The 14,405-nt window shown below is 47.0% G+C and overlaps 1 protein-coding gene across 5 annotated transcripts in view; it reads right to left on the bottom strand.

The window, feature by feature from the left end:
* Positions 1-14,405, bottom strand: part of LOC119386869 (serine/threonine-protein kinase OSR1) — a 239,262-nt gene that overhangs the window by 52,220 nt on the left and 172,637 nt on the right. Inside the window, exon 1 of one of the 5 annotated variants that reach the window (XM_037654137.2) lies at positions 11,922-11,998. The exons of the other annotated variants lie outside the window; for them this stretch is intronic. Within the exon in view, the coding sequence (XP_037510065.1) occupies positions 11,922-11,983 (62 nt within the window). The 5' untranslated portion in view covers positions 11,984-11,998. Of the gene's footprint in view, positions 1-11,921; positions 11,999-14,405 lie in introns of those variants that run through there. 5 annotated transcript variants of the gene reach the window in all.

Raw genomic sequence — 14,405 nt, 5'->3', positions numbered from 1 at the left:
TCTAAACGAATGAAATTTCTTGTTCGTAGTCCGTACACTCGTGATCATCTTGGTACAACCTTCACTCTCGAGCAACAGACATCGTTTTAGCGTAGGCAATCGGTTATGTACGTGGACACGAGCGAAACCCATGTGCACGAGATGCGCCGTGACAGAATGAAAAGGTGCATTGCCGGGGGAAAAAATGAAGGGGGGAGGGGGCGAGGGGTGGAGAATCGTAGCATGAACAAACATTCGAATCTGCAACTATCTCTTGGACGCTAGCTGGATATATATTTCTTCGTTTATATATATATATTTCTTCGATATATATTTGTTCGGATATATATTTCTTCGATTAGGAATCGCAATGGAAAATCTGCGTACTTCTGTCGTCATAAATTCTGGTGCATATTGTCATTTGAGTCGCTGATGCATACGTGATGCTAAAGGATATTAGGCTTTGCAGGTCTAGTGCCAATCTAATGACACTTTAGGTGCGTATTATGTCCACATTAGACACTCAAAGTTCATTTTCATAAGTGAAGGAGGACTACAATTCTATTTAAAAAAAAAGTGCTGGAGCATTCATGCAGTGTTGCAACCTTTCTTTCTTTCTTTCTTTTTTTTTTGATTGTTAGTCTCCTTCGAACATGCAGAACTTCAGTGAGCGATAAAGAGCGGTATTATGTAATAATCGGTGTACGCAATGTCTTAACGCAGCATATGCCAACAAAAAGCATTGTTTTAGACATAAGCGCAGCAATCGGGAAACGAAAATCAAGCACAATTAAGAGGTTGTTGCGCCTGTACTTTGGAAAAGATATGCAGTGACAAGCTACAGTATTCGATTAAACCTTATTGATATGAATAGACATTCAGTGACGGAAGCGTACTTATTCATTAGTCATGAAAATTAGGATAATAACGTACGTGATTGATACATTTGAAATGAAACGCTATAACAGGCTTGACTAGAACGCAGGTCTTTTAACGTAAATGTTATACACGTTTGTTTTGATGCAATCGAGGTGTCCTACATTACTGAAGAAAGTGAACATCGAACGTCGAACCCGAATTCATTCGCCAATTACCTCAGTGCGACGTCACATGTTCTGCAGTATTTTCGGTTATTTCGCTTCTCTCATGCTTGAAGAGTCTATGAAAAGTTGCGTCTAGATTACTATTTTTGGTATTTTGATCCATTCTAACCATTGCGTGATCAATAAAATTGACTGCAACCTCTGTAAGACGTCACTAAGATGTGCGAGTCAGACAGGGCTGTTCAAATGACACACGATGAATTTGGCACTTCACAGCCCTCTTTTAACTGGTCTAAAAAAAGTCAGACACACAACCGACATTGTTCAACAGTTCTTGCGTTGCCTAAATATAACACGTTGATCTCGCTCCCTTTGATACTAGATTAGGATATTAGAATATCAGGTAATAGTGATTCAACGCATGCATGCCAACTTCGACGCTTTACTTTACCAAGGATAAAGGGACACTGCTGCGAGCGGTAGGGGCGGAAGCGCCATCTTGTGATTATGCCAGCTAGCGTTGTCGTCTCCCATAAACGTTGATGAGCTTTCGTCCGTTTTCCTAGATGGTTCAGCAGTGTCTATCGTGTGCGTCTATATATGTCGTTTTCAAATACTATGCGCCCACAATTTTCATGACCAGTAAATGTTTTCGTTTGGACATGTAACACCTACTGCCATACCTAGTCAAAAAATGAAAAAAAAAATAGAAAACCTTCAGGGTCGAGTTTGTCATTCGTTTTACTTTTTTAACAGCGAAGCTCTTTAAGCCGGACGTAAAAACTGGTGTGTACAAAAAACTATCATCATCATGAACGGGTACGTGCCACTGAGATTGGGCAAAGCCCACTACTCTCCACTGGTCCACTCAAAATGAAGACGACGACAGACGGGCGGCAAACACCAATTAAGATTTCTAGACAGACGCAACCAGTAAGTGAGAAAACCTTTAATAAACCGTCGGCATTAACCCAGTGATAAACACCGTGGCCGCACGTTGCAGCTTCGCTGAAGCATCTGTACGGAGTGCTTCAGCGGCACCTACAACGAGAGAATGCTAGAGAACAGGAAAGGCAACGGCGGCTGCGAGAAGACCCCGAAGCGATGGAAGATCTACGCGAACGACTACGTGCCCGTAGATCTATGAGAGGTGCGAACGCTTAATTTCAGCGCAAGCTTCTGTCTCTGGAGTTTGAACACCCGTGTCGTGTCTGTGACTGTCTGTGGTTTAACTCGAACCTCTGCCAGTCCCACATGGGCGGAGCCACCGGGCCGGCCCCCGTAAGGGGTACCCAGGCCCCTTCAGGACCTTTAATAAAGTTAATTCTCTCTCTCTCTCTCTCTGCGCTGAGAATCAGCGTAGAAACAAGGTAGCATCACCGAGCTAAAGCCTAGCTACGACCTAGAAGCAACCAAGAAACAACCTGCATCACCTAGCTAAGGCCTAGAAACAACCTCGAAGCAACCAGATTAGTCTTCAGAATTATCCAGTTTCGCAGTGTCAAGCCTTGCGCGGCTTAGTGCAGGCTTCGCCTGACTTTTTTCGAGAAAAGCCGGGAGGCAAGACATGTGCGAGGAGCGCTGCTTTTGCCAAGTCGTCGAACTTGGCAAGTTGGATTAAAATTTAAAGATGAATCAGTGTCGCTTCATAGCGTTTTTCTCATCATCGTAATAATCACCGCGTACTGTTAATTGTACCGGTTGTAACGTTTACCTCCCGCAGTTCTCGGGCAAACCTTGTGAATATACGCCTGGGTCTTTTTTCCACGGCTTCAGAACGTCTCGTATCGCATCTCCTTTCAACTCACATAGATGGCGGCAGCGCAGAATAGTATATTGGACATGTGTGCTGAGGCTTCCAATTAATGCTCCTAGTCGAACCGGTTGTTTCTTATCAATTAGCGGCAATCGATTCTAGTCTCTTCAGCTGCCGAGACGCGTTTTACGTTACTTAACAATCAAAATCACAAGGACACAAATATTCGATTCGTTGACCGTCGTCGTGACACACCGCTCGAACTGAAGCGTCGAGCGAGCTTCTTGTTGCATGTTTTGCAGCATCAATTTCCGCGTGTTCGGAAACTTCCTTAAACGTTCAACAATGATAACTTCGAATATAAAATATATAGTAATATATAGTAGAACCTGATTAAAACGAACACTGATGCAGCGAGTTACTTGTTAAAGCGAACCAATTACCAAACACGCTTTATGTCAGTGATATTTGTTATTTTTAAAACGCAACAGAAAACGCGAGAACCGCCGCCATGTCGGTTGCAACGGAGAAATACCCGGTTCGCGAGAGGCTCAGAACTCTAAAGCTACCATAAAAAGTGACATAAATATTGAAAGACAATTCAGAACCACATTTTTTCTTTATATGTGGCTGTGACATTAAAAGTTTGAATAAAAATGGAGTTAGGAAAGTGGACCACGTCGTGGTGCCCGAGGATAGCAACAGTACCGACAGCGAAGATGATATTGAACTTAAATAACTACCGACAAGCAGTACGGACGCCGCGGTCATGGCCAGGAGTCTGAGAAGCTACCTGTATAAGCTCCCGACGCTCGAAAGCGCTGGAGTAGAAAATTCCCTTTCGTTCATGGACACTGTGCAAAATTTCATTCTGCACAGTGTTGTGAAAGCCCACCAGACAGATCGCATCCTTCTTGAAATAAATGTGAACGCAGGCACGTTTTGTCAAACGAACTTTGTTCCACTGTAATTTCGCCTTCTCATGTCCCGGTCGAAATGCGACAAGGAGACAAGTAAGGGTTACCTCACTTTTGTTAAGTATGAAGCCTATAATACCGAGCTTTTTGTATCAAGGGTATTGCGCGAGTCAGACTACCAGTTTGTTAGGGCGAATTTTCATTCCTACATTTACCACGAATATCGGATATAACGAGCTAATTTTTAGTCCCGATGCTACTTCGTTATAACGAACTTCGACTGTAAATGCATTTTATTATTTCCCTGCTGACACTGTGATTCTGAAAAAAAAAATGCCCCCAGCTCCCTGAAGGGAATCATGAGGAAATGCGAATGCATTTCTTGCGCCGAGAGAGCGTACCGTTGCCGTCAGACATTCGCCTTCACCGACTTCTGCCATCGCCTTGAGAGGCGCCCAGCCAGCGAACGGTCGAGAGTGAGGCGCGAGCGGACGGGAGAGTGGGGCGCAGGGAGGAGAGAGAGCGAACGGCGAGAGAAGGAGCGGCGAAGCTGCTACCCTCTCCTACACTCTCTCGCACCACATGCTCCGGTTGCTAGGGGCGAGGATAAGCGCGCGCGCCCGCAGCTGTTGCTATGGGAGAGGGCGCCGCGGACAACGCCGGACGCCTGACATAGCCCGACTAAGAAATGCATTCGCATTTAAAACTGCTTGAATTCTCCATTAGGAGTACACAATATCTAGTTTGCTGAAGAAAAAAAAGGAAATCATAAGAGTCTGTCACAAGGCTAGGATCATGTAATATAACGGGATGTCGTGCAGTCTGCGAGAAACAGAAGGAATGTGCAATGGTCCACCTCTCTTGTCGAAGCCGCTGCCCTGCACCTGTCGACTTATTCCGCGGTCGCCATCCCTGAAAACGTGAGGCTCACTGAGGGCGAGGTGAACCGTCCTCACCAACAGCTTATTCACATCTATTGAATGACTTCGGTCAACCTGGGCAACGATCCCGTCGGCGTAAGGTCAAGGCCGAATGAACGGACGTCAACTTGGAACGCCTTCCATACACGGTGACGATATTCTTCGTTTCTCGATCACGTGTCTGGTACAGAGGTGTACTGCTAAAGCTCCTTAATATGTCTTTACTTCCACAACGATCTCGGCGTCAGCAAAAAAGAACCCCACGGGACGACGGTCGTAACCATATCGTTATCTTATGCGCATGCGCTGTCATATCGTTTGAAGAACACTGCTCGAATATTCAGGATCAATGCGGCTTTTTCTGTCTGGAATGATCCGGGCAGTTTATGCTCGATCGGCGGCAACACGCTCGACGCAGGAGGGTGAGTTGCCGCACGCGGAGGTATACCATTGATCATAAGGTTGAGCTCGTTCCGTATAAGACAAACATTGTGTGTTGCATTCAATTGTCTTGTGGGCGGATATATGCGTACCAGACAAGTCGCTGTACAAATGGACGTTTTAGGAAGCACCAGTCGTACTTAAGGATGAAGACCACTCATGCAATTTGGCTCTTTCATTTTCGTTGTGGTATCTAGATTCATATATATATATGTGCGTGTGTGTGTGCCTCAGAGCAGCCTATTTTGCATACCGACCCACCCCCTTTGTAAGTAATCGTGGGAAACTACCTGAAGTTGGAGAACAATTAACGAGAAAGAGTAAGAGAAGATTGATGGCTACAGTAGTAAAGAAACAAAACATCAGGCTCGTTATCTCCGGACTGAACAGGGCCATGCAAGACAATCCCAAGTCAACTCTGTCACAAGTGTTTACACGTACAGCTGTGCTTTTGCGGTCTCGTAACAAGACCAGGTCAAGTGTGTTGTTTCCGCGGAGGTCGTTATCGCTTGCTTTCCGGTAGTCTCGCATTTACCGCACTCGGGCGGTATTCCCGATAAGAAAACAGCTGTGTGTTCCCGATCCGTACAGATTACACGGTGAAAATTATCAGAAGTTAGCCGGTAGCCGTATTCTTCCAAAGCAACGTCGAGCGGCGCCGCTGCTCTTATCGTAACTGGGAATATCCACGGCGCGTCTCCTTTCGCCGCAACACTGCCGCCCCGCTTCCGCGCACGCGCAGAGCTCTCGGATTGCATCTGTGGTGCGTCACAATGTAACTATTGCTGACTGCTCCAGGCCGAGATAGGAGCGCATGCGCCCACGTATCCTTACTACCGCAGCTGCCAAATTCGGCGACAAACCGCCTTCGCCGGCAGCGTCTATCCCCAGTAACGCATAGCTCGGCCGCGCGAACGTCGCGCCAAAACTTGAACTTGGGTTCCTTATAGCTATACTGGCTATAGCGTAAATGGGTCGTTTCAGTCGCGTCGCTGTCCTTTAAAAGCACAGCGCCTCGGTGAAATAGCAGTCAGTGCTCAATTTAGGAAGAGACCATCGAAATAAACTCGAATACAGTTAACTTTGTCCTTCGTCGAAAAACATAGGCACCTCTTCAGTAAACACTATTGCTGTAAACCATGTAGCTTGAAGAGAAATACTATCACATATATAAAAAGAAGGGGAACTGTTAAAGAGGCTCGTTTCTTCGATGCACACAATTAAATGAAACCAATAGACAATTAAATCATGCACGGAATACATAGGGAGCGTTATTTGTTGTCTATTACTATAGCGTAGCAATTACGACGTACATTGGAATTAATTAAAGTTCACGAAAAACACCCCTTCCATCGGTGGGGTCCGCACCCACAAATTTTGAGCAGTGGAAGCGCGGCCATGTGTATGTACCACATGCGTTGCACCCAAAAGAAGGTTGCTGTGCTGTTGTTTTATGGCATTGAATGAAATTTCAAAAAAAAAAATATGTGCTATTTGCAAATTTCTGGCGAATCTTGCCCCACCATGCCTTATATTTCTCTTTCCATATTCGTTCATTAATTAATTAATTAATATTGCAGTAAATTGGGCTATCGTAGGAATGGATTCATATATTGACACAGCACCGTCATAAAACATCCTTCAACTTAAGTTCCTTACAGAACTTTAGGAATAGTGGTTGCTGAATAATCGAAAAAACAACAGGTATTAAACACAGCATGGATTAAGTTAGCTTATTCAGGAATTCCCCTAAAGGCAACTTGCATTTAATGTCCCTGAAACATCGTATTAGAACGCGGTTGCAATGCTGCAAGCTTACGTGTATGGCTATTCCTAGTATGTTTCAGTTTGGCGAGAGACATATATGGTTGCTATTTAACGAGTAACACGAGGTATTAATAACGTTATGCAACAATTCGACGCATTCAAGATCGCGTCGCACGAGCAGAGGTTGCAAAGTTAGCACAACAACGTGAGATTGAGCTGACATGTTCCAGTCATAACGACGGTATATGAAACGAATTGCTTTCTTCTGAATTTATTCACCGATTCTTCTGCCAGCTTTCCCCGCCCTGTAGTGTAGTGTGGCAAACAGTTGCAGCCTGGATAACCTTCGTAATTTTCCTTGGCCTCTTCTCTTCTCACCCGAACGCTGGGCATACAAAAATTTCGCGTAGGACTTGCACGCACTGGACAAGGCATCACGATCTAGAGTTTAAACGCTATGCACCTTGAGGAGACACTGAAAAGCTGAAGTTATATCGGCTGTATTTTTGAACATCGCAGCTGACGGTGACTGCAGAGCTATGCAGGGCCCCAGAGGAAGAATATTTGGCTCGTATGTCAAGGTCTACATCTTCAGTTATTCGTCTTCGTCGCCGTCATTCTCGATGTCTTTTCAGGAAGACGTTAGAGGATTGCTGCTAACGACATCGGTCTGTTAAAATGTTTGGTTTGCGTACAATAGAGTTGCACGAGTGGCTGTACACTGACAGTGACGCCGTATACCGCACGTGACTGACAGACTGTTACGTTGTGTGTGTGCTCTCTCTCTCTGTCCCTTTCTCTCTATCTCTATCTTTAAAACTCCCCCATCCCTTTCCCCTGTGCAGGGTAGCATACCGGTTATTCTAAACTGGTTAACATCCCTGCCTTTCCTCTCTCTCTCCCCTGTTTCCTTTAATTTGTCAAAATAATCTAATATCTCATTCTTTATGTCCTTCGGTTTGATTCAGTCAATGGCGAAATGGTGAGGGCAACTCATGGAGGCATCTGCGACCTTTCTCGGGTGACCTTTACTCTTCTAGTTGCACACTGTCCTCAAGGGTGGCCCAAAGGGCACCAGTGGAACGCAGCGGTCGTCGCACGATCAAGCGTGAAAGCGCATATCCTTCGTTTCACCAGAGAGTAAAGGAGTGGGGCAATTGCGGAAGCAGAGGGCTGCCCTACAAGGACGGGATGCAAATGGTGCCGCCGTACGAGCAGCCTCTGCGTTGTGCCACTTCGGGTGCCGCCACTTGGTCGCCCGTCCTCGACGTCGCTGAGGTCAGGGTCGGGTACCGCGCTGTGGCAATCCGTGTGCAGAGAATAACATCTTCCGCTGGTTCAACCGCGGGCTGCGCGTATACACTTGCCAGAGGGCACCCTGAATTGGACTGAGTTCACGGCGAAGAGCGATCGCGCTGTTTTGAAAATGATTGGTGACAGAGTCGGGCAGATTTAGGCCAACGTATCATTGTCTGTCTATGCGTCTCTCATCGACTGCGCATCGTGGGGCAAGAACCATGCCAAGCTGCTAGACAGCAGCTTGTTGTTCTTGTCCTCGCGTTCGTCATGTTGTTGACGCTAATGAATGCCCAATTGATCGATCGATCGATCGATTGACTGACTGATTGATTGATTAATTGACTGACTCTTAAAGTGCAATATCTTCAGCTCATAGACATCCTATAGGAAGTACTTGCTGTAGTGAAGCAGATGCGCCTTATTATCGGTGGAACCTTAATAATAATAATAATAATAATAATAATAATAATAATAATAATAATAATAATAATATCTGGGGTTTAATGTCCCAAAACACGATATGATTATGAGAGACGCCGTAGTGGAGGGCTCCGGAAATTTCGACCACCTGGGGTTCTTTAACGTGCACCTAAATCTAAGTACACGGGCCTCAAACGTTTTCGCCTCCATCGAAAATGCAGCCGCCGCGGCCGGGATTCGATCCCGCGACCTTCACGTCAGCAGTCGAGCGCCATAACCACTAGACCACCGTGGCGGGGCGGTGGAACCTTAAGGAAAACGGCGAGAACCCTAGCTGTCATTGCGAGAAAACATGCGCTATTCGATCACGACGTATACATTGTTCGGTAAACACGACCTCGTAACTCTACAAACAGCCTAAGTTTTCGTACTTAAGGAAAATGTAATAATATTGGCCATTGCGCGGACCGCGGCTGTATATAGCGTAAAACGTGCTGGGGGTTTTAAGGAAGACGCGTTCTTCGTCGAACTCACGCAGTTTTTGTTGCTGTCCTTATCTCTAACAACACATACCAGGGGCCTCAATGGCAATCGCATTAATTACTCGCCAATTGCAATTAATAACGCTTTGTTCGGGTAAGCTACAGATACGGGACTGCTTACTAGCATTGTTTTTTTTTTTTCGTGAGGTTCGCTACGGTGTCACCACGCATTGAAACATAAGCGTGGAACTAAATCTCTATATTTGAATATCGGCGTCCAGATTTGAGTAATTCTTGAGATCAGTACCGATATGTTTCTCGAATCCTGACGCCAAATTCGCTTCAGAAATGATCCATATGTGAGACATGGGAAACGAGTCCTTTCGAATGGCAGCGTTACGTAACATTTTGTTAGCACCCTCCCCTTTGGTCCTAACTTCTTCACTTTCCCGGCCCTCGCGGGACTAAGTTTCGTTCGTGACGGCGGCCCGCCATCTGTGGTGAACTTCAGACCCCTGACATATACGGTATACCGTAGCGACACCGTGCCTTCGAATGCGTATATACATATATGTATATACGCATTCGAAGGCACGGTGTCGCTGGCAGTAATAAAATGGGTGTTGACGTAGAATTGGAAAAAAAAAATGCTATAGCAAAGTACTGACGTGTCGGTCCTGGTCCCGATCTTAAGGGTCATGCATTAACAGAGCAGAAATTTGCATTTTTCCGTGGCACCCGTGTCCTGGACAGCTCTATGACCGGGAGTGCATTTTCAGTCAGGGGGCTCTAAATGCTGTCCGCCGTATAAGAGCTCCGTCTTGTCGGTGTCACGTCGGCAGTAGTCAGGCGAGGAGACATGACTGTTTTCGAGCTACCGGCAGAGCGAGGAAGTGAAATGCGAAAGGAAAATCTGATCAGCTCTTGCAGAGATGTAAGAGACGACAACACCACACGCGTTCCTGACAGGACACGGAATGTGAGTATATATGCGTACGTTTGTGCCCATTTGTGCGTGGAAACACATTTATGTGTTTTTGTTCACGTATCTTAGCAGCTTCAAATGTACCTTTAACCCACAGTTTTACACCTATTTATAAGTACCGTGTTTGTCATTCCATTTCAGGTTACGGTGCTCGGCTGCTGACCGGAAAGTCGCGGGTTCGATCCCCGCCACGGCGGTCGCATTTCGATGGCGGCAAAATGCTAGTCTCGTGTACTGTGGGATGTCAGCGCATTTTAAAGAACACCAAATGATCGAAATTTCCGGAGCCCTCCACTACGGCGTTCCTCATAATCATATCATTGTTACGGCACGTAAAACTTCGAAAATTATTATTATTATAATTTCAGGGTATGATGCTTCATTATAGCTTAACCGAGACCGCAGGCGGTGCTGCGATGATAAATAAATAAATAAATAAATAAATAAATAAATAAATAAATAAATAAATAAATAAATAAATAAATAAATAGTATGAAGGGCGACGTGATGTGTACGCTCCAACTTAGGGACCAAAGCTATAACAGCGAAATGCGAAAGTATGCCGGGCGAATGCCATTGCAATGAACCGTCGAATGAGAGAACAGAAAAAAAAAAAAAAACACGAGTAAAGGGGACGAGGTCTGTGTGACGAGCTGCTCCAGCTGATCTCTCTCTCTCTCTCCTTCTCTACGTCATTGACCGACTGAAAGGGTGAGTCACATCGATCTGTACACACTCCACTCGAGGATTTTCGCATAGTGAACTGCATTCGTTAGCGGCATTCCTACCGCTGTTCGCTGGTTGTCCCCGTCGTTGTGTACACAAGCACGCCTGACTTCACGCTCGACCGAACAGCCTCGTGTCTTGGAAAGAACGGCAATCCGCCGAACCTTTGCATCTTGGATTGACACGGCGACCGCGGTTTATGGAGGCGCTGCGTTTCTACTTTATTAATAATTAAAGAAAATATTATAATTCCATTCTGCTATCAGTAAACGCTATGCAACCAAGATGGAATATCACAGGAATATGGAGGCTCGAAGCAAATAACAGTGGTCGAACATGAAATGTCACTGAAACCGACATTTCTTTGTCGTCGCTGGCCTGTCCAAGACACCTCTTATTGTCGAAACCTTGGCTCCATCGACATCCCTCAGTCAAACTATGTTATTACGACAATACAGTATTCAGAGTGGGATCCTAAATGCTTATTCAGGAGGTCGCATAAAAAGTGAATCTATTGTGAGCCATTAGGGCGCTTACGTCTCATTCCCTCTATTTCTTTAACAGACATTGAAGATTAATGTAATGCCTTTTCAAAAGAATCACTATGTGAGCCGAAAGGAAAAGGGGAAGACTAAGGTTACCTTAAACATTTATGGTGACTACGCTGAAAACCCACTCGCCAAGCTGACTCGGTAGTACCTAAAAGAGACAGGGGCACTTAAAAACAGACAAGCGAAAGTAAAAGCTGCGGCGAGAAGCCCTTCAAAAAAAAAAAAAAAAAAAACACGGAGCGGGGTAAATGGTTTACCACGGACGTAAGTCGAACTAAACATAGAACCTCAAGCAAAGCTGCGCCGAACAGTCTTCGTTGAATACAAGATATAGTACCTATTCGGATGCCACGGACAAGTAAGCAATTAGACAAAGCCTGCGAGAACGTTCTTACCCGCGGTTATAAATAGGTGCCTTTTATTTTTATATAGCAACGAAGGAATGGATACAGCTCGTAACTATGTTCAGTTACGGCTCTGTAGATGATTAAGCTTTAACAGCGTTCAAGAAGTTTAATAGCTGCATGCATATAAACGGGCAGAAATATCCGCACGAACGGTGACACGAACGCGGAAGAATCGCAGCCGCGGCGGTTATGAGCGCACACACTCGACCGCTACGCGGGGTGACTGACCTGTTGGCGAGGACCCACTGGGACGTCGAAGGCGGCTCAAGGAGTGCCTTTGCCATCACCATACCGCCGTCGCGCTCTCTGAAGGAATCCGAGGCACACGCTATGTCCAATCCAACGGCCCCAAACACGAACAAACGGAACCCGGCAGTTCGCAACACTGTACGCGTTGTCACAGTCGAACTCGAAGCGCCGAAGTCGACGACTTCAATGGCGTTCAGCCACTGGGACAGCAGAGAGGAAGACTGTGTACGGCGGAGAGCGGATTCCACCGCGGTTAACCGCGAGCTATTCAGCAGCAGCTAGTGAAGTCGCGACACACGTGCCCGCACAGACAGGGGTGGGAATGATGCGAGAGGACCGAGTCGCCGGGCGTCCTATATACCTTTCGCTCGACTCCCTTTCCACCGAGGTCTGCTGAGCTCAGGTCCTTCCGCAGACCGACGACACACGGTCCTACCTTTCTTTTTTTTTTCTCTCTTCCTTCTTCGCATGCCCGACTCCCGAAGGGAGACAGAGGTGTTGCAAACCGCAGCCGCAATCAGCAGCCGTTCATGCGTGCGCGGAAAGGGCGTATATCTCGGTGTGTGTGTGTGTACCTGACTCGCAAAAGATGTCGTTATGTGCTTGTCGAGCAACCTCTGGCTCCTCGACTTGAATCGAGCCGCGAAAGAATGGGAGGATGGTACACAGAGAAAGGAGGTATAGGAGGAGGGCGAGGAAACCGTTATCTGAAGCACGCGCGGAACGGAGGTACGACACACGACTTTTCCATCCATTGTCAGCGCGGGCGCGGGTCCGCGAGTGCTCGTGCCCCCGACTTGTTTGAAGACACGAGCGCTGACTTCGGAACAAGGAAGAAAGGTCGAGCAACTTAGCGTACACTCATTGTTAATTGCATACAGCGGTCAGCGGCAACGTGGTTTAATTAGATAAATGATTGGCACGCGCATATAGAAAGAACCTGGCCTTGTATCGGAAAACTCGCACGACTGACGACCCCTTGTGCAACTGCTGCTTACAATCGTTGCGCGACGGTAACCAATGGTAGCGAATAGGTGCAATAGCGACAATTGTATGCGTACGCAGGGGGCATGACCATCGATTTCGGGCGCGTTTTCCATCTCCTAAAGAGCGCAACAGCAAAACTTCCGGTCGCCGTCACATGCGGTAGAGTCACGTCACGTGAGCAGAAACGCCATGCATTATGTCATACCACGGCGGTACAATTTGAACGAAAGGAAACGTTCTGCATGGAGTTGTATAAGTATCGCCTGCCAGTGTCAGTGGTTGGCCCGTGTCACTGGGGAGGCTAGCAATCTACGTCATGCAGCTTGGCGGTTCTGACAATGTTGCCAGTATCCCTACTGCCAGAACCACAGTCGAAGGCGATGTGTCGCTAAACCAGAGACGTCAAACGTGGCGTCACTGCTCAAGTCGCGTGACCCTCCCACACATGACGGCGACCGAAAGTGCCGCTATCGAGCTATTTAGGGTATGGAAACTCGCCCCTGCGTGTGGTATCCCTTACGTTCTTTGTTCTGGACACCCTTCTCGCTGAGTTTCAGACGACAGTGCACTCTGCGAAGGAAGCGGACGGGCCGTCCCGTCTGATTATCTTCGGTCGCATCTGTACTGTCTCGTTCATTATCGGGGCGATCTGTGAAACGCCGGAGGCGAACGAGCCGTCATCACTGCCGTCGTTACACGTAATCTTAACCGGCTGAGACAACGTGTCGCGTGGCGGACGTCGTTCGATAAGCTGTAGTGCCGCCGCTTCGTTCTGTGCCACTCCATCGACGTGCGCTCGAGATCTTTGCAATAATACGTGCTTGACACCTTTGCCCTCCGCCACTCTTTGCCACACACCCTATCTCTCTTCTCTGTGTTTTCTATATTTCCTACCCACTTTTTTTTTCTTCTTCCTTGTAATCTCTACCATCCATTGCCGCGCAATTCCTGCGCGAAAACGTATCACATCTCGCCGAAGTTCCGCGACATCAGCAGGCGATGACGTCAATGATATCGCGCGCCGACATTCGTACTGCACAATTGAGAGAGCTGCAGTCCGAATGCTCAACGGGGGAGGCCCCGCCAAACAGTGGGCGCTGTGCGCGATGCCCAAGACTGTGACGTTTCGGGTTCGGCGTACGCGAATCAGCTGCGATATAACGCACGAAGGACAGAAGAAAACGCATACTCGGACAAATAATGAGCTCCTCTTCTGTTGCATATGATAAGGTCGACATGAATGGAATTTTCCTACCCAAGTGTCTCTATTGTTTAGAATGTATGTTTGTGGTGCTGTATATGCAAGAACAGAGCGAGGCACTTCCCGCTTCTCACGCGCGATAATGCGGCTCGACGGTGATGCGCACGGCTTGGCAAAGCAGGACAGTCGAAGTCGTCGCACCTCGGTAAAGAAATATACGATATGAGCGTTTTGCTCAGAGCAGGGGCTTGCTTCAACTGATAACGTGGAGGGGT

Source organism: Rhipicephalus sanguineus, chromosome 3, assembly GCF_013339695.2.
Source record: "Rhipicephalus sanguineus isolate Rsan-2018 chromosome 3, BIME_Rsan_1.4, whole genome shotgun sequence".
NCBI classification, from domain to species: Eukaryota; Metazoa; Arthropoda; class Arachnida; order Ixodida; family Ixodidae; genus Rhipicephalus; species Rhipicephalus sanguineus.
The sequence above is the reverse complement of the archived record's forward strand: the minus strand, read 5'-3'. Positions and strand labels throughout refer to the sequence as shown.